This window comes from Callorhinus ursinus, unplaced genomic scaffold (assembly GCF_003265705.2).
Source record: "Callorhinus ursinus isolate GAN/ISIS: 27379988/994484 unplaced genomic scaffold, GSC_fseal_2.0 scaffold23, whole genome shotgun sequence".
NCBI classification, from domain to species: domain Eukaryota; kingdom Metazoa; phylum Chordata; class Mammalia; order Carnivora; family Otariidae; genus Callorhinus; species Callorhinus ursinus.
Window position 1 is genome coordinate 16,734,474 of NW_027397085.1, and position 21,513 is coordinate 16,755,986.

The 21,513-nt window shown below is 38.5% G+C and overlaps 1 protein-coding gene across 13 annotated transcripts in view; it reads left to right on the plus strand.

Annotated features, from left to right (window-relative positions):
- Positions 1-21,513, plus strand: part of PDE4D (phosphodiesterase 4D) — a 1,488,864-nt gene that overhangs the window by 1,259,051 nt on the left and 208,300 nt on the right. For all 13 annotated transcript variants that reach the window (XM_073905442.1, XM_073905441.1, XM_073905443.1 and 10 more), the window contains one exon: positions 20,466-20,502. In XM_073905442.1, coding sequence (XP_073761543.1) covers positions 20,466-20,502 — 37 coding nt within the window. The remainder of the gene's footprint in view (positions 1-20,465; positions 20,503-21,513) is intronic.

Sequence of the window (21,513 nt, forward strand, 5' to 3'; positions counted from 1 at the left end):
ACTGAAAACATTAGACAGATTTGAATATCATTTAAGACATGGCACTGCTTAGAAAATAATTAAAACTGATAAGCAGGTTTGCAGATCATATACCGTCGTTAACTCGTTTTCTCAGAACACTCCATTTTTGTGTTTACTGTTGTGTTCATTAGTATTCTAATTTCTGGAAGCTCCTAATTAGGACCTTATTCTCACTCAACACTTGTGCTGTCATTTGTAACTGCCCCCGTATAGAGTCGGTCTCTACTTTCCTCCTCTGCATCTGGATGTTTGTCCAATAACACTCACCATCTTTCATGACACCCTCTCAAAAACTCAGTACAAGTTGCAATTCATCATATAGGAATTAGGTGGGATGGGGTCCCTGAGGGTCAGTGTTATTCATGGTATGCCAACAGATGATCAACATATGGCCAATAGGTGTAAATGAGGCTCTAGAAATGAAATCATGTTTTACGCATTTCTCACAACCTATGGTTCTGGTTGCCATTTTATTAATAGCTGTAAGATGATGATACTATATTCTTTCCAGGAATGAACAATGAAACTGCAGTCATTTTGATTCAGATACTGAATTACTAAACCCCTCTTTTGTAGCTGTCTTTGAAGCAGTGCAGGAGATATAAGAAAACTATAAAACAGGATTCTTGATCTCAGTTAACTAATCATCCCATGGAATGACAGGTCTCAGATCTAGTCATTGCTGGGAAAGATGACACGTAAGCCCTAATGTGTGTCCCTGTGAGCTACAGGTAAAGGTGTCTCACCACCTGCCTTTCATTATGCACAGATCTGGACCATCTTTCCAAAAATATTTAATCTACTTTTGTTTTTCTCTGCTTTTTTGGCAATGAAACTTTTTCAGTCAGCTCTAGGTCTCCCTATCCTCCTGCCTCTATCCCACAGATCTGCATCTGTTCTCTATGGTTCCTTACCATGTTGTATTGCGTTAATATTCTGAAATCTATCTTCCATTCCTATTGACCTCAGAAAATCCATTAATTTAAGTACTATTTCTCAGTTACCCATAGGTGGAAGGAATGGTGCCAGTCATTAGAGGAAATACAAGGTGCATCTTATCTCCTGGCCTTATCACCGTGTGTCCTCTCTTCCTGCTCACAAACCTCTTCTTCAGCAGCATATTTTATCACTCTGCAACATATTTCCCCAAAAATATAGCCCCTGACCTCTGGTCTGTGCTTTGGGAAACTCTTTTGTGTATGGGTTCAACTATCAGCTTTCATCAAATGACATACTGTTCAGTATCTCTTGTCCTGCAACCTCAGTTGAGCTCCAGATCCGTAACACTTAAATGCTTTCTGGGAATTTATAGTTTCTATTCAACTATTATGCTCATTATTAGTATATGTTCATCATTAATTCATTGTATAATATGGACAATGGTGTCCATTCTTCTTCACCCTGAAACAACTCCCTTTTCCCAATGGCCCTGTCTCTATGTTATTTTTGTCCCATATTCTCACGTTTGAAATTCAAGACATTCATTTATTCCTTCACACATAATGAAAACACTTATTGAGCAAATATGGTATATTCAAAGCTGCCTATCTGCAGATAGTGGGAGGGCTGACATTTCAGACCGTTATAATAAAAAATGGTGAGCACCATCCTTGAGGCATTTACAAAACTATGGGAGCAGAGAGAGAAGGACAGTTTGCCAGTCAGGGAAAGGCAGCTAAGGGGGTAACATTTGCATAAGGTGAGGCCTAGAAAATCATGACTCACTTAAACAGTGACAGTCTGGTTGGTGTCAATAGTGAAATGTGGCAGGAGAGAAAGATTTGAATCCAGTCTTTGGGACCTGAGAGTCACAGAGGTTTTTAGCTGGGATTTGACATGCTCATATTCTTATTTTTATTGCTTCTGATTACTCTATTGTTAAATGATTGTAGAGAGTGAATCTTGCCCATAGGGCAAGTAGATCATGTTAAAATTTGTAGAAACAAAGTTCGCTAAACATAATGCAAGCCCAGGTGAAGGACGTGGAGGTTGGATGATGAAGTTGGTCTAGTGGCAGGAGGCTTACAAAATGGGGTGTGTGTGTGTGTGTGTGTGTGTGTGTGTGTGTGTGTTGGGGGACAGCCAGTGGGTAGGAGAATCAAAAAGGATGCTGAAGTTTTCACCCTGAACAAGTAAATGAGTGATGATATTGACTTGAGGAACACAGGATAGAGGGTGGACAACATGATGGCAGATAATGGATAATGAATCTGGGTTTTACATGATGAAGATAGAACTCTGTGAGAAACGAGACTACAATTAAAGGACAAGCGCAGAGAGCAGAAACAACTGTCGCGAGGATGAGGAGAAATTAGAAGAACGAGGTACCTTCTGTAATTGCTAGGTTTGGGTTGACACCTGAGTGAAGGTAATAGAACTAGAAGCCCACTGGGTTGAGGAGTGAATTCAAAGGAGAGATATCAGCAGATGCAAGCATCTCTTTCAAAGTTGACAAGTTAAAGGGGGAAAGAGGACTAAAGCTGCTTCAGGGAGAATTAGGTTCAGGGAAAAATTTCTTTGAATTCAGGACACTTGAGCTGAGGCAAGGAGGGGACATTAAATATGGAGCTGTAGCTGCTGACAAAAATAACCATCATGAGCTCAAGTAAGGGATTAACTTTGGTAAAGTCACAGACAAGTGATGCCACCTATTCTCTAAAATTGATTTTTTTTAAAGATTTTATTTATTTATTTGAGAGAGAGAGAATGAGAGATAGAGAGCATGAGAGGGAAGAGGGTCAGAGGGAGAAGCAGACTCCCTGCTGAGCAGGGAGCCCGATGCGGGACTCGATCCCGGGACTCCAGGATCATGACCTGAGCCGAAGGCAGTCGCTTAACCAACTGAGCCACCCAGGTGCCCTAAAATTGATTTTTGGATACCAGTGTATAGATTATTTCTCTTAGACCCTCTACTCTAGTAAAGATTAAATATTCCATGCATTTTATAAAAAGTCTATATTTTATATTTAAATGGTGCTTTTCTTTCCAAAGCAAACTTACAAGGATGACCTCATTTTTCCCTGTACCTGTTCAAGAGTTTCTTTATTTGACTGGACTCATGTAAGAATGACAAATTTAATCAGGCCTTGATGCAACTTGATAAACTTTTGAAAAAATAGTGTCTTGACATGTTCAGCTTTCTCATTCCCCCTGGATATTACACTGGAGCAATAAGATTATAGGCTCCTGGAAAGCATACTTTCTACTAGGAAGATCAAGTTTCTCTGAGAAGCAAGGTGAATAGAATAAATAATTACCATTTTAGTCTTTAATCTGATAGTACACATATCTTCTATACATAAAGGATTATGCCTTCTCTTCATTTGACGCCAAACGTGGCCACATGTAAACCTCTATTTTCTTATCTCACCTGGTTTCTGCTAATGCTGGGAAGATTATTCAGTGTCTGTAAGTCAACTGTCCTTTACAGGGAATGACATCATCATATATCTTAATCACTTTCGATGGTTTTATATTTATTGTTCCAGTTAACATTTCCATTGAGAAAACCCCTTAGAAACCTCAAATACAAACAGTAGCAGTGAAGGTCTTTGCTTTTCTATGTAAGTGAATTGTTTTGGAGAACTTTTAAATGCTCTTTAAGTTGAAATATAATTGTTTAATTTATTGAAAAAGTGAGGTGGAAAATCATTGCTTCCTTAATAGATGGGATGTCATCATCCTATCTTCTATAAATAGATACTAGTTAAGTAGTGGAGACATCGGGAGAGAATAAGACTAATAATGGGCATAATGATAATCATAGCACTCATCGGCTGTGTATGTCACCCTTCACTGGGCAAGTATTTTCACAACTGCAATCTGATACTTTGATTACTTTAATACTTTGCATAGTCCTATGGATAGAAACATCATTCTGCCATTTTACAATTAAGAAATCCAAGGTCCTCACAGCTTAAACTGTTTTTAAAGCACGGCAAGCATTTGGATCATTTCTAGAACATTATGTTGATAATGCCATTATAAACAAAGTGCTGGGAACTGTTGCAGCAGAAACTGCTAAGAATAGAACCTGCTGTCGACCAAATTCTTTTGACCAAATGGATTACTTGGCATTATGAAAATTTGGGTTTTAATTATATTTTAAGAATAAAATTAAGGGCGCCTTGGTGGCTCAGTTGGTTAAGCGACTGCCTTCGGCTCAGGTCATGATCCTGGAGTCGCGGGATCGGGTCCCACATCGGGCTCCCTGCTCAGCGGGGAGTCTGCTTCTCCCTCTGACCCTCCCCCCTCTCATGTGCTCTCTCTCTCTCTCATTCTCACTCTCTCAAATAAATAAATAAATAAATTCTTTAAAAAAATTTAAAAAAAGAATAAAATTAAATAGAAAGCTCAGATGTGTCAAAGAAACAGTAAAGAAAATATGTGACTGATTTTTCTTGGAAAATATATACAAATCTATAGGATGAATAGGTTGAGGCTAAACTTCGCATCTAAAAAACTAGCTTATTTAAGGCAAAAGAGAAATTTCTGGCAGCTTCTGCTCAGAAGACTGCCATATAGTTTGTTCAATGTGTCCCCCGTAGCAAGAATAATAAGAAAGAAGAAAATTTTCAGTATTAGCGTAAGCACAGTAGAGAAATAAATACATGAAAAGTGAATTTAAACTACCATTAATAGTAAGAGGTATCTTATAAGAATAGAAATGACTACATAGCAGAAGGTTGCCCAAACGCTGTCATGAAGAAACACAAAGAACATTACAGATTAAATGAGTAATTATATAAAATGTATGCAGTTGTTTCCCTCTTAAATTTCCCCAAAATGCGTTTAAAATTGTTTTAACTTCTGAATAACAGTTATTTCTTTTGTTGCACTCCCTCCAGGAATGTATTGTTGTTTGTATTTGCAAATACACGGATATCCTGGGAAATTTAACAGGAGAATTATCAGAGACAAGACAAATAGAATTTAGTCCTAAAGCTATGAGTTTATTGAGGACAAAGTGCCTGGCAAACCACTTCAGTTAAAAAGTTTTCAGTTCACCTGGGGAACGGGCCTTCTAGTCCCTATCTTCTGCTGAGTAAACACTAACATGGAGAATCCAGAGGCAATGCAAGCAGCTCTTTAGCCATACTTACTTATATATACGGGGGGGGGGGAGGTGGAGAAGGGGCAACAAGAAGGAGGTGAGTGGACTCAGCATACCATAGGACACTGGGGCCCACTTGGCAGTCTAGCTCATTAGTCCCCATCATCTTCTAGAAGTGCAAGACTGCATTGATCAGTCCCTTGATCAGCCGCATGTGGACATTCTGCCAGGTAATGGATATTATCCCTCATCCGCTTCTCAAATTGCTACCCTTTCTTTAGCAGGTAGCAACTCCCTCACCACCTCTTGAGTCCCTAATGAGAGTTTTCAGTCCTAGCCATTCTTCACCACTTCTTGAGTAGAAGGATGCGGTGCCCCCGGTCCTGAGTTTGAAAAAGGAAGGATGATTGTTGATATGTCTGTTCATCTCTTCTGTCACAGGTTACATTATTCTTGCTTGGCCTTACTAGGGGATCTCTAAAAAGAAAAATAAGGGGCACCTGGGTGGCTCAGTAGGTTAACCTTCTGCCTTTGGCTCAGGTCATGATCCCAGGGTCCTGGGATCAAGCCCAGGGTGGGGCTCCCTGCTCAGCTGGGAGTCTGCTTCTCCCTCTGCCTCTACCCCCTGTCTGTGCTCTCTCTCTCTCAAATAAATAAACAAAATCATCAAAAAAAAAAAAAAGTAAAAAGAAAAAGATACGTTGCATTACAAAAGTTCTAGTCTTCCTGGGTTCTACATGAAATGTTTATAGTCCCACCTAGCTAGATTTTAGATCTTATTACACCAGTGAGTCCATCTCCTTTCTTAGCCTTGATTTACCACTTGAGAATCCTCTAACATTGTCTAAACATGGAAAGGTATCATGGCCACATAATCTCTGCCCAAATTCCTGAATTTTCTCAACTAAGGAGTTCTCATCCCATCATGCATGGTGTGAGAGTAACAAGACCAGGGCCAGGGTTCTCAAAACATGTGCTGAGGTCCCTGGGGCACCCCAGGAACTCACGTGGCTGCCTGGGATATATTAAGGGAAACATCAAAACATCTGTCAGTCCCCTGGGGAACCAATAGCTAGACGTAGTTCCCAGTTTCAACTTTAGTCGTTACTTTTCTTTTCTTTTTTTTTTTTTAAAGATTTTATTTATTTAAGAGAGAGAGAATGAGAGATAGAGAGCACGAGAGGGAAGAGGGTCAGAGGGAGAAGCAAACTCCCCACCGAGCACGGAGCCCAATGTGGGACTTGATCCCGGGACTCCAGGATCATGACCTGAGCCGAAGGCAGTCGCCCAACGAACTGAGCCACCCAGGCGCCCTAGTCATTACTTTTGTTTCTGTGATACCATAGCTTTGCAAAACTGAGTTTTTGAGGATTGCTGTGATCAAAAGCAGGTGCTACACAAAAATCAACGTGGAACAAGGTATGGGGCAGGCAGCGTCTGATCTTATTCTAAAGTGAGAAGTTGTGTAGACCTCAACAGGCACTGAACTGCTGTGACAAACCCTTATTCAACAATTTGGACCTAACTACTTAATATTTGGAACTATTAGTTATTTCTTTTGGCCGGTGATTTGCCGTAAACAATTACCTGAGAACCTAAGAGTGTTGTGAACTGAGAAAGTCTGAGAACCTCTGTGTTAGGGTGTTTATACATGTCCTTAGGACTGGAGCTAAATCAAATGTCTGTGTGAAGAGAGATTTTGTTAAGAGAAAGAAAAAAACAACTCGACAAATTTAAAGCCATAAACTTCTTGATGAGCGCTAGAGAATTTGTTCTATTTCTAACTCTGTTAGGACCCCAAGTAGAGAAAATCTTTTATTATTGTCAAAAGCAGTATTATTTTGATAATGAGCCTGATAAAGCAGGCTTTTTTTTTTTTTTCCATTCCCAGTGGGTTGGCCACTATTACTATTATTGCTGTAGAGAATTGAGGCAGACACTAACACTAGCCATTAAATACCAAGAACTCTATTGACAGAGTATTCTTGGGTCATTGGCTACTAGAATTACCTTCATTGCTACTTTTTTTCTTCTCTTTTTTAAAAATTCCACTTCTTTGTCCAGTCACTGAGGTCATTTTATTTCTGTCTCAAGAAACCAAAACAACAACAAGAAGAAAAACCATACACAAAAAAACAGGAGCTCCATGAATGGTAAAAAATAATACTTATAAAGTAGTTAAACATACTTCTTCAGTCTTTGAATTAAGGAATTAAAAATACCAGTCAGGTACACATTTTATATGTTTTTAATCTCATGCTTTTAAAAAAATCATAAAAAGGAAATTCTAATGTTCTGACATTTTGAATTATCTTGTTTGTTGATGCCAGAGGGTAAAACTAAAGAGTTGAATTTAATATATTACTCCAAGATGGTGTCAGTGTGTTTGGGTGTCACTGTACTGTGCTCCAGTCTTTTATTTATTTATTTTTAAAGATTTTATTTATTTATTTGAGAGAGAGAGCACAAGTGGGGAGGAGGGTCAGAGGGAGAGGGAGAAGCAGAAGCAGACTCCCCGCTGAGCAGGGAGCCCAACGTGGGGCTCGATCCCAGGACCCCGGAATCATGACCCGAGCTGAAGGCAGCCGCTTAACTGGCTGAGCCACCCAGGAGCCCCTACTCTAGTCTTTTAAATAACTAGTTATGTGTTGTAATACCCCTTGATTATTGCTGTCAAAGTAATAGATATATCTTGAGGTTTTAGGGGACGTGGAGAGTTAAATATTAGTCTTGAAAAGTTCTTAAAGCAGGTGGAAAAAGAAAAGGAGAATGACCAAATATTAAAAGTTCATTATTTCTGGGGTGCCTGGATGACTCAATCAGTTAAGCATCCAGCTCTTGATTTCAGCTCAGGTCATGATCTCAGGGTTATGAGATAGAGCCCCACAATGGGCTCTGCACTGGGCATGGAGCCTGCGTAAGACTCTCTCTCTCTCCCTCTGCCCCTCCCCTGCCATCACACTCTCTCAGTCTCTCAAAAAAAATTCATTATTTCTGTGATAAGATTTCCGCAATCTTTTACACCTTCAGGGGAATTTGCCCTAATATTTAGCGTGCAATTTTCCTTTCTGAATTTCCTTCATATCCTGTATGTTCCTTGGTGTTTGGACTCTAGTTGTAACTATGGAGGAAAAAAAAAAGAAACAAAAAAATAGTCACCTGCGTGTTCGTCAACTCCCATACCTAAGAGAAAAGGCACTGTGAAGGTGAGCTATTTAAACTTCTAAATGTTTGATTATGCAGCTGTACTTTTTACCTTAGACTTAATAAAGGGTAACATCTACTTTTTAAAAAAATGAGAAGAAAGGGTGGCTTAAAATAAAAATGATCACCCCACAATTCTGTGAGTCATCAGACCCCTGCCGAAGAGGAAACTTGGATCAACCTCGGTCAAGGAGGAACTGGCTTATTTTTCAGTGTGTACAAAGAACACAACCCCTCAGAGCAATTTGTGAGTAAAATAACTAAAATTAGGAAATTTTGAAAACCATCCCTAAGAAGAAAAACTAGCATGGTAGCCTGACCCGTGCTGTCAATGCCGAGTAGCCCTCGGTGAGTGACTCGGGTTGAAATTATTGGCTCTTCCTCTCCCTTGACTTGTAAGGGGCAGATGGCCATTACGAAAGAGGTTCTAGTTCTTTCGGTTGTGGGCCAGACCTGGTGGCTCTCATTTGTTTCCTTTCCCCAATGCTCTTTCCCCTGTGTATTTAGGAGGACTAAAATGAAAACAATGTGACAGTATATTAGAAAATGAAAATTCTAAATTTTAAATTCTGATGATGGGTGGTAGGAATGGGCAGTTGGTGACAGGCTCAGAGAAAGAAGACAGTCCATTCCTGAGGGAGGTGCCCAATCTGTGTCTTCGACCACATTCCAAATAAAGGAGTATATTGGTGCATTTTTAATGAGAGTGTCATGCTTTTCCTCATTTAGCAAATATTGACAGTGCCTACTCCATGCCAGGGTACTGTCTGAAGATGCCATAGACCTATGAAAACAAAAGAAAACTTTTGTTGATATCATGCATTCCTGTCATTTTTTTTGTAAATTGTACATAGGAGACTTATCCAGTCAATATTAAGATTCTTATAAATATATCCCTGTTTTCACTACCATATCAGTGACTTTAAATATTTATTTTGCTTGTCAGTCTTAGATCCTTAGTGAATTATTGTCTGAGCCTCATAAGGAAAAGTAATCACAGTGCTGGAACATTTATGGGATGTGTTTCTTGAGATAAGATGTACTAAGGAGTATGAGTAACTCATTCTCACTAAACCCATGCAGTATGAAACATTCAAAGATATACTATTACAAAAATGGACAAATAAGGCCTTCAACCAGACCCATGTTTTTTCTTCAGAAAAACCAAATAAAGACTATATAAACACTGGGCTTTGCTATCAGATTCCTGGCACTTTGTTGTGTAGCTCAGGTGAGATTTGCTGAAGAAATAGTGCAGGTTGCCTGGGTGGCTCAGTTGGTTAAGCGACTGCCTTCGGCTCAGGTCATGACCCTGGAGTCCCGGGATCAAGTCCTGCATCGGGCTCCCTGCTCAGCGGGGAGTCTGCTTCTCCCTCTGACCCTCTTCCTTCTCGTGCTCTCTATCTCTCATTCTCTCTCTCTCAAATAAATAAATAAAATCTTAAAAAAAAAAGAAATAGTGCAATTAATTCCACCTGCCTATCGCAATTTCTCTCTGGTTTTGTGTCAGCTTTCCATTAATTGTTTTGAGATTTCAGGGGTTTTCTTAACCTTGGTGCAGAAAAACGTGTTGTCATTGATCAGTGGACAGTTATGTCTAGACATCTGTAAGACGTCAGTTCCTGCAACTTCTCACTGGGAGAGGAAAAGTTAAAAACAGGAAGAGAGAGTAGCTGTGTGCACCTCTGCATATGTGGGAATTGCCTGTGACAGGGAATCACTGAAGGAATTCAGTGGATGACCTTGTCTCCTAGTCATGAGTGGTCCCCAAACCAAGACCTTTCAGCTCATTGTTTCACTCCCAGGGAGAGCGAGGCTTGTATGCAGATTACGCGTTTCCCTGTCTCAAATGTCCAGTCCTTCTTTGCAACTTCAAAACTTCTCAAAAACTTAGAGAACTTCAAACTGAATTTGTTCTCTGCACGAGGGCCAGTTGTGTTTGTTTGGCTGGTTATTTTTTGTGTCTCTTTTTGATTTTTGGTTTTTTGTTTTGTTTTGCCAAAAAAGTCAGAAAACAAGCATTACGATTTATGTGTTATCTATAGGTCCCTATGGCAACTTTTTTTAAGTGCAGTAGAACAAAACTTTCATCCCATTGTTATTATTTTCAATTATGAATACATTGCTACAGAAACCAAACAGAAGGCAGTTGATAAAAAGAAATATTTTACATTAAATCATAGAGTTGATTGCATGTGTTGACACACACATGGTTTTTGTATGTATTCTTTATGTTCAGTACACTGAGTTTCTATTCATTTATTCCACCTGCTATAGAGATGAGGTAAAATTTCTATGTGTCACTATTTCTTGGTTTCTCATTTGTTTGTTTTGCATTGTTGACAGGTAGCCCATCTTGTATTATGTATCAAGGAAAGGGACTAGTTGTTTCCCAGGCAGACAGCTTGTCTAGAATCCAGTTCTCCAAACACAGAAGCAAAGTGACAAAAATATGTTTTAAAGATTCCTAAACAAACCTTGCATTCATCAGTTCAAGTTTGGAATGTTCACAAGGTCTACCATGTTCCCTCCTTTGTAGCTAAACTTCAGTAGACTCTTTGAGGAATGAAGTATATACCTTTTAGTTCTTGACAAGTAATTGGTACATGCCTGGAAATATACGGAGGAGGAACATGTTCTTCAAATTGTCTGGCATCTGTAGGGTCTTTAGGTTGATGGAGAATTCTCCCAGGAAGTGTAATGCTTGATCCTCAAAACAATCATATTAGGAAAACTAAGGAAACTATCATAAGCTCAGTTTTAGAAATCACAAAATTCTGCTCAAAAATATTGTGTCTTGCGTGTGATTGAATACATGCATGCACACCCAATGAATTAGAATTCAGATATCTTGACCCCGAACATAATGATTTTGATCAACGGTTTGGCATTTGCTTTCAGGTCCAACAGCCTTTAGATGAGAATGTAATAAATCAGTAAAACAATTAAACTGAAATCTTTATTTCTCTTTAAGGGATGGAGAATCTTGATGGGCTTCTGGGCAAATTTTTTTAACTTAGGGCCTTTGCCAAACAATCAGGAATTTTTGTTACGTTAATATGTCAACATTCTTTTGCCTCCAAGTTTAGAGTAGATACTTTTTTATTCAGTTATGTTAAAGATGACTCAGAAGACTTGCAACTGAAGTTTTCTAAAGATTGCTCAAGAGTTGCAGTGGTTAACCTGATAGCCATTAGCCACATGTGACCTTCTCATAATTTAAATTAATTAAAATTAAATAAAAGCAAAATTCAGTTTCCCAGTCTCACTAGGCACATTTCATGTCCTAAGTAACCACATGTGGCTGGTGGATACTGTTTCGGACAGCATGGATAGAGAATATTTAATATTTCCATCTTTGCAGAAGTTTCTGTTGGACAGTGCTGTTTCCGAGTCTGGGATATGTGCTACTATGTGGTTGCAGAGTAGTCTGAATCCATTTAAGTATGCAGAGAGCAACATGGTGTGGTAGAAACTAAATAGCTATCTTAAAAGCCTGTGTTTAAATCCAGCTACACTACGCATTTCCATGCCTTGAGATTTCATGACCCAGTCAGATTTCGGAAACTACCTGGGAGACTGAGCGAGGGTTGCAAAGCACATACTTTGCCAAATAAAGGACATTAACAAGAAAATCCTCATCAATATACACAATCACTTTATTTTTGAAAGGCATTTTCATTTCAATAAAAATGAAAAGGCATGATCTCAGAATGAAGGAAAGTTTTCAAAAGGAATGTGTTTACCTTGTTTGAAACCTCACCCCATGGTCCATGTTTGTTTTTATTTTGACAAGGACCAGTGAACATTCTGTTGGGCAAGCACCAGCTCTCGGCTTGTCATTTGGAAACCATTGAACTCTACCACTTGCCAAGGGCATGACCGCCACTTAGGTCCCCTGAGCCTCGTTCCTTATCTTAGAATGGGAATATGAGTATCCTTTTAATGCATACTCATCAGAATTAAATACTTTATGCCAGTAGAACACAGTGTCTGGTGCATAGTAGGCATGCATAAAATGGTACTGCTCTCACTCTTCTCTGTTTGATCGTGCCCTTCTTTTTATATACTGAGTCCTTTTACCACATGAAGATCTTTAAAAATTGTTGCATTAGCTCCCCATAAATTTTTCTTCCTAAAACCCATCCTGGAGAAAAACCAAGAGGGCAGGGTCCAAGAGGGCAGGGTCACTGACCTTAAGAATGGGACCATCAAATAAGATACGTTTCTGTGAAAGAAGAACCTGGTCTAGAACACAAAGTGAGGGCACTTGTGAAAGCTTGCTGAGTCCTCAGCCCTCGCTTCACTCCTCCCCCTCCACGGAAGTCCGTATACAAAGCGATGACGGTAATTTGTGACATCCACACCCCTGGAAGAATCCCTCCAATGTAGTGGCTTTTATTAAACAAAATAACTAATATGCTTTAGTGACTGTATCTATGGACACTTTTATCCTACTAAAATTGGAAAAGGTTTTGATACATAACTTTAAAAAGAGATTGTCTTTTGTTCTGTCATGTAACTAACAAATTTGAGGGGATTTATTGGTATAATGTACCTTCTCTAATGATGCCGAAATTTTTGTTTTATGACAAATAAAGAAGAGATGACACTTCAGACTAGAGAATTTGTGCTCATGCTGCATTAACTCCACTTCCATTTGCCTTATCATCAGTGCATGTAAGAAGAACGCATGTGGGCCAAATATTGAGTTTTGTTTTAAGAATTTTGGGGGGTCAAGTACCAGTGTAGGCCGTAATTCTTAAAATGTGAATAAGAAGTGAACAAATGGGTTAAATTTCGGAAGACTAAATAACTTCTAAGGTCACATCCATTTCTAAAGATATAGATATATAGATAGATAGATAGATAGATAGATAGATAGATAGATAGATAGATAGATAGATATTTTAATTTTAGGACTTTACTTTTAAAAGTAGTTTCAATTTCACAACAAAATTAAGAGGAAGGCACAGAAATTTCCTATATCTGTCCTACCCCACCCCAGAATGCAGGGTCTGCGTGGACACATTAGATGTTGTTTTAATCATATGAAATACTCCTTAAAATGTAATGTTTGCAGAGCAGATGTTCTTTAAAGAGTTTTTTCCATTGAGTCATACAGGCAAAATAATAAAGTAAATTCTCTTTATGCTAATGAGGATAGTGGTGGGTTTTCTCTCCCACAGTACCTTTTTTCCCTCTTATTTGAAGTACAGAGGCAGAAAACCAACATACTTATGTCAAAGGGAAGGAGAGCCCAGAAAATTTCCCTAAGGATTATGTGCACGTGCACGCGCGCGCACACACACACACACACGCACACACACACACATTTACATATATTTACATATAAATGTATAGGCACGTAAATGCCATCTCCAGAGGACTTTGTTACATACAGCATGCATACAGTCTTGCTACACTCTGAATATGGACATATGATATTCGGTTATCAGCCAGAACTATCACCTGGTTAGAAACCAAAAGTTATTTTATTTCATTGCATTTATTATTTTATTTTTGGGTGGAAGGACATGCAATTCAGTAGGTAGACAAAGCTTGTTTTGTTTTGGAAGTCATTGGTAATGATGGGTTTTTTTTGGCTTCGTTTGGTTTTTTATTTTTTGTATTTATATGTAATTTCTGTTTATTATCTTTATCATACATATCACCTTCATGAAATGGAAAATGTACTAGAGGTTGGCCATCGTTTCGAATGTGCTTTTGGCAATGATAAACATATGACAGGTACAGATTTGCAGTATTTAAGTGCAGACCCACCAAAGCCATACTGCCCAAATTTGAATCCTGGCCTCATCACTCCACAGGCATGTGACTTTTTGTCCTTCTTGGGCTTCCCTTTCCTCATCTACAAAAAGACTTTAATAAGAGATACTCAATGTAAAGTGCTTTGCACAGTGCCTGGCACACAGTAATCATTCAATAAATGTTATCATTATTGTTTCATGATCATTATCATTCTTTGTGATTATTACCATTATTATTTACAATTTTGCTGGATATTTGTACTCTGATTTTTCTAAAATAATTATATTGAAAGCCCAGTTTAGAAATTAAAAAAAAAATAATGGTAACATATTACAAGGGCCTCCAGTGCTAAAACCAACATGACATTGGGGTATTCCACAGGGCATCAGTGAAAAAGACTTCAGAATAAGTTATCACTCAAGTATATTAGGAAACTACAATTCAAGGGCAAAGAAAGGGTTAAAAGTATATAAATATAAGATAGGCTGTTTCCTCAATAAACTTAAGAACTTAGATGGCCTCATTCACCTGTTTGCTTTGTTTTTAAGATTTATTTATTTACTATAGAGAGAGGGGGTGGTGGGGAGGAGCAGAGGGGGAGAGAGAGAATCCCAAGCAGACTCACCAGTGAGCTCAGAGCCCAACTCTGGACTTGATCCCAAGACCGTGTGACCATGACCTGAGCCAAAATCAAGAGTCCACTAATCAACTGACTAGGCCACCCAGGTGCCCCTTACCTGTTTTTATATTAGCTTATTTGTCTGTTAAAAGTGAGGAAAGAACTATAAGTTTGTTTTTTCCTTTTTGTGCTGGTATGGAATATAAATACAAAGGTGCTCTTCAGTTAGGGTAAACATTCCAACTTGATGACTCATAACTATAGTTAGCATTATCAAAACACCATCACAATTATATATACAAAGACACACAAATGTGACTTGGAGTTTGACACTGAAAAAATTCAGATTGGAAGATACTGCCTTACACAATACTGAACAGCTTTAATTTTGCCCTTATATTAATTTACATTATTTTGGGTTCTCAGTAAAATGTTGAACATTCCTGCCAAAATGCAAGTTTTGGTAGTTGTGACTTTTGACCACAGGACCAAGCTTTTGTGGTAATGGACTACTTGAATTCTACATGGCAGTAGCTTCAAAGAGGAAAATCAGATTTCAGGTCTGGCGAAGGTTGGCTTTGTTACAAAGAAACTTCAATCCCTAGGGTTCCATAAATATGGTATTACTTAATTTTTTTTTTTTTTTTTTTACTTAGAGTGGAGCCAGTTCTAAGTTAAAAGGCCAAGCAATACAGAGGAGCACTATCATCAGGTGAATCTGATACAAATGAAGCACATTTTTTTCATTTGTTTTTTGTTTATTTTAGCAGTATAATGCCTACTAGGAGTTTACCAAAATCATATTGTCTTCATAAGTAATTTTAAAGGGTTCATTATATTCTTCTTTTTAAAAGATTTTATTTATTTATTTGTGAGAGAGAGAAAGAGAGCCTGAGCAGGGGAAGGGGCAGAAAGAGAAGGAGAATCAGACTCCCCACTGAGCAGGGAGCCCGATGAGGGACTCAATCCCAGGACCCTGTGATCATGACCTGAGCCGAAGGCAGGCTCTTAACCAGCTGAGCCACTCAGGTGCCCGAGGGGTTCATTATATTCTTAAATGTGACACCTGTAGTTTCTCATGGCCAACATTATTTTTTGGAAAAAAAACAGGTCACCTTTTAAAAATGACATCTATGGAAAAATATAATTTAGTTTCACAAAATGTACTTGGTACCTTTATTGTCTGAAATCATAGTTTTATGATTTTAATTTAAAAGGGTAACAACATAAAATATTCAACATCCTCATGAATTTGTACTCAGTGAACCCAGTTTTTCATGTAGTATTTTAATGTTTAGCTTTATCTTATGAGTGTTTTATCAAAATAGGCACATTTTCTTTAGTGAGTTGTTTTTAAAGGAATGAAGAACTGAAATGAATTTGAGTATTCACACATTATTTAAAATTGTTTTCATTTTAAAATAGAATCAGCACTTAGATTTTAATACATTTGGATATCTATTTGAAAAATTTAGAGATTACTAAAAATAGACTAGAATCATTAAAAAATGTTTTAAAAGTATAAAGGCATGTGCAATTCTTCATGACTCAATATGTTTATTATTAAAAGCAAGATATAAAATGAAATACACAGTATGATTCTAATTGTGTAAGAAATCATGCATTCCATAAAAATCATATATAACATACATGTGCTTACATGCATCCAGAAGGAAAATGTTACTGACAGTTATTTTTGGGTAGTCCTGCAAGTTTTTTTTTGTATTTTCTGAAGTTTCTACAATTAATATGCGATTTACATTCAAAATGTATATATTAGTTTTTCGAAAGGTCAAGTATAGAAATCTGTTTCCATATTTGTTTGCTTGTGTATTTTATATGTTCGTACTTCTGTGAACATGGGAGTAGAGTGGTGAGTAGATGTGTTCCTCCTGTAGCTAATTCTCGGGGGTTGTCAGATAGCCTAGATGCCCAAAAACATTTTTATGTACATACTGGAAATGAGAACATACTTGTTTCTCTACATTTCCAGAGAGGTGGATCAAGAGTGAGTTGGGGAATGGGTGATAGTTTTGAGTCAAAGGGAAGAAAGACACCAGGATTTCAAAAGACCGGTCAGTTATCTATAAGTTTATCCGTTCCCTAATCCTCTCTGACAAACTCCAGGGGAGAATTTCTTTCTTGTTTTAGAGCCAGACCGAGTGAAGCACAGAAGGCCTAGAAGTTTGCATGAGATTAGATTCAGAAACTAAGCCTTTGGCTTCGCTTCAGAGTGCTAGTTCATATGACCGCTGGTCGTGCCCAATGTCACTGCCGGGCATGCTCATTGGAGGCAGCCGGTACTTTGTGGCCCTTAGTGATTTTGGTACCATAGGATTAGGGATCTTTGATTAATAAAGTAAGACTTTCTTCTGATTAACGTCATTTGCTTTTCCTTCTGGTTTGGTCATAATGAAACGTGGAGAGGTTGCGGCCTCATGTGCTTCAACACAATTTTGAAAAGAGCTAGTTTATAAGAGGTTGCTGTTAGTTGAATTCATTTTGTTAGATGACCAGGGGCTTTGCCACATTTAAGGACTTGAATAGTTTTCGGAAACCAATGAAGTCTCTGTGAGGGTTTGCTTTTGGGTTGTTCTCCTTCAGCTTTTTGCTAATGTTTCTGGCTTCTTGTTGTAGAAAGAATGAGGGCAGAAAATAAAGTGGTAAGTGATACAGAAGTAGGGGAAGGATGGCCAAAGGCCTGGGGAGTAGTTCTGGACTCTCATTGTCATGCCCCTTTGGGAGAGAAAATTCAGCAGTGCGCGTTCAGCAAGTTCTTGGGAGAGGGGACAGCCAAGCCCTCCCTGCCTAGAGTGGGTGACTCTGTTTCAATCTGTGGTAGCCAGGGCGGGCTGCTGAGCACCTCCTTCCACATCATGAGACTGGAGGTGCCTGGCACTGACTGCTGTGGCTGTTACCTGGGTACGAATGTCCTCATTGCCCACATGCGTGCATTTATACATGCACACACACATGCATACACACACACATGCATACACACATGCATACACACACATGCATACACACATGCACACACACGCATACACACACATGCATACATACACACATGCATACACACATGCATGCATACACACACGCATGCATACACGCATGCATACACACACGCATACATACACACATGCATACATACACATGCATACACACATGCATACACACATGCATACACACACGCATACATACACACATGCATACATACACACATGCATACACACATGCATACACACACACATACACACATGCATACATACACACATGCATACACACATGCATACATACACACATGCATGCACACACACATGCATACATACATACAATGTCTGAAACGGAGCCTCTTTTCTGATCTCACCCCCATCCCATATCACTCCCTGTCCCTATAAATATACCGATCCCCCCTGCAAAAGCTATTTTCTCTCCTTAAAACTGTTCCTCTTCCTTTTTTGTTAAAGTTTGTTGTTGCTATGTTTGTTTGATTTTATTTAAATGCGAGACAGTATTACATAATCCTCTTCAGAAGAATCATATCACCAGGGGGTACAATTTCAAGTCTCCAGACAGTGCTCACTGTGCAAATTTGAATCTAGCTTCTCATCAGGTTATAGGGGATCCTAGTAGTCTCTTCCCATTTTAGGGAGCCCCAATAATCTTATTGTGTGGTATTATAACTCCTTCTAGCTGTGCTTTTATTGGCTAAGTTTCTTTGTTTCAAAAGTTCCATGTTGGTAAGGTCGTTCAAATGCAGCATTTCAGAATCATAGTCTGTCATAGGCTTTTGAGTGTGTGTGTGCATTTACAAGTGATTAAAACTCACACATACTTTAAGCCAAATTATAGGTAACAACGAAATGAATTCCTTGGAACTTAATAATCTTTTATTATTATAAACATATTACAGGGTACATTTAAAATATATGTTCACATAATATTTATTTTCTTCCATACACAAAATAACATATATTTTACCTGCATCATTGTACTTATGACAGTAGGTCTGATAAGACATTTCAATATTGAGGTGAGGACTTAGACAAAGGCTTAGAAGTTATATATTCAGAGATTATTTAAGCATTACATCATTTTGAAAAGAAAACGATAGACTGTAACCTGCCCTTGATTGAGGACATTTGCCCATTGAAAGAGTAGAAATAATTTTACTGTTACTGAAATGAGACAATCTTGAGATATTTGGCAAAATCAATTTCTGAGCAATTCAAAAGAATGAAGTATCTCCATCCCTAAAATTATAACTGTCTTTCTTTCTGCTTTGACAGGAAAGGGAAGCAAGACTGGTAAATCATCCTAAATATTGTATATTCTAAATATATCTTTTACAGAGCTTACAACCAAAGAAAGAATTCATGTTTTAATAAACATTCACACCCTTTTTAGTTTAGAGTCATCCAATGTAATTCATGTAAAAAATGAGAAGACTTATTTCCAGGGATCAATTTCAGATTAGTGGTGTGCCTTTGTCAGCATAACTTAATTCTTAGAAAATAAACTTTGTAGCCAGGCAATTATAAAGAATGAAATGGGAGAGAAGACTGTCCCTTGGGAAAACATCTAGATTTCATATTACTTTAATTTTGACCATCCGAATAATCTACAGAAAAAACAAGTACACCCCCCCCAAAATGTAATCCTGGAGCAAAGGGGTGCAAAATAACACGTTTCCTTTAAAGTGTGTGCTGACCTTTCCTGCTTTTTATTTTCCCACACTTTGAATTTCAAGATCTCTGTGGAATTTGATGATGGCCGTAACGAATGGTCTAATCACTGGTAACGATCCAGGTACTGACGTCACCCATATGCTGCTTGGGCTGAAACATATTTCATGGGTGGTGTTTGAGGTCGTTCAGTCCTTTTCTGAATTGTTCATGACTGAGTGCACAGTTCATTTGCAGTGTTCTCAGTCAAAGTCATGTCCAGGAAGCTTTCTGTGTAGAGTAATTACATTCACTTTTGACGAGAGAGCTTCAGCTAGCTAGATCATGAAATACCCCCTGGAGATTTTGGAAATCCTTCTCACGAGTCACCCATGCTAAGAAATACCACGAAAGAACTCTGGGCCCTGGCTCCTTGCTCTCCTCCAAGTAGAATGTTGCAAAACTTTCCTTGCCTTTCCCGGTTTCTCCGAGACACGTCATGCTGACACCTTGCTCCTGCATCCCAGGCTCGGTGTGGCCGACGTTGCTGCGGCAACAGCACACACGGGCTAACATTCCCCCATTAGCTACAGCATCGGGACGTGAGTCAGTCGAAAAGTTAGGCCGGGTTTTTATTAGTGTATGATGCAGTCCCATGTCATCTACAGTTGCTAGCCTGTCCAAACCTCATACACCACGATGCGGGACACTCGATGCTCATCACCTTCAAATGTTAGCTGGTCCAGGGGCCTCTCATTGAGGCCACTGCAGTTGCTAGCTCCTTCCACAGCACCCCTTACTAATGCCTCTACAATAAGAAGCCACGAGTAAAACTCAGGCCCCGCGGCCGGAACTGTCTTTCTTCTGTTGTATATCATGTGCACGTAAAAAGCAACAGTGACCTTGCCTGATGATCAAGAAGCCCCTTTTAACCCAGACAGCTGGACAATGGTTAATATCCCAGAAGACAGTTTTTCACCCCACTGGCTGGGAAGAACACGTGCTGAAGAATAAGGATGGAATTACTGTAATTCTTTATGGAAATTTATGAAAGTGCAACTTACTATTTAATACTGATCAAATGTGGTCATAGAGTTATAATTTCTAACATGGGATTTGGTTTATTTTTCAGACATGGAGATGACTTGATTGTGACTCCATTTGCTCAGGTAAGCACAGTTTGGTGAATGGGCAGGTTTCTTACAGATGTGAAAATTTAATTTGGGGGATTAGTTCTGGTTCTTAATTTCATTTTAAGTCAGATGCAAATACAATAAAAATTCTGTGGTTCATTTAAGTAAATCAAAGGCAGTGCTGGAGAATGTGACCTTAACCATATTGGACTGTTTCCTTATAAATCCCTAGACCCAAAGAATGTCTTTGCCTCAGATTACAAATTACCTAAGTGACATATTTAAATGGGACCATAGTTACTTAACTTATATAAACACTAGAAGCAGAGGGCTATATCATGGATTAAATTACATTTAGTGTAACTAGATGCCTGATCAGTGCTTGAAATTTAATATTTCAGTTCAACCTGATGCTTTATTTACTCCTTTTTTATGTGTCATTTGTACAGATTTAAATTTATCTTTATTTGTTCCTTTTAGGCATACAAATCATGAAAATACTTTAACCATATAACATAAATACTAGAAGGTGATAAAACAATCTAAAGCATTTGGAATATATATAAAATGGTTGATAGGCAGATATTCTTTATAGGCCAGTGCTTTGCTACCCTAGCTGCCCATTAGAATCACCTAGAAAGCTGTTATCCCAGGCCGTATCCCTGATCAACTTTTGGATCCCAGATCCAAAAATCTGGGGGTTGGATCCAAGCACCTGTATTTTTTTTTTAATTTTTTTATTATGTTAATCACTGTACATTACATCATTAGTTTCTGATGTAGTGTTCCATGGTTCATTGTTTGCGTATAACACCCAGTGCTCCATGCAGTACACAAGCACCTGTGTTTTTTAAAGGACCGGTATTTTTCCTGGGAACAGGATGGGGTATACTGATTTAACTAGGGCGTAAAACAGGGTTAAAGCTGACACTAACTCTAAAAAGAAATGTTGAATATTAGGATACAAGTGATCCAGACAGATTATAAAAATGATAATCGGGGCTAATCATAATCATAATCAAAACTAGTTTTAGTGCCTTGGGCAAC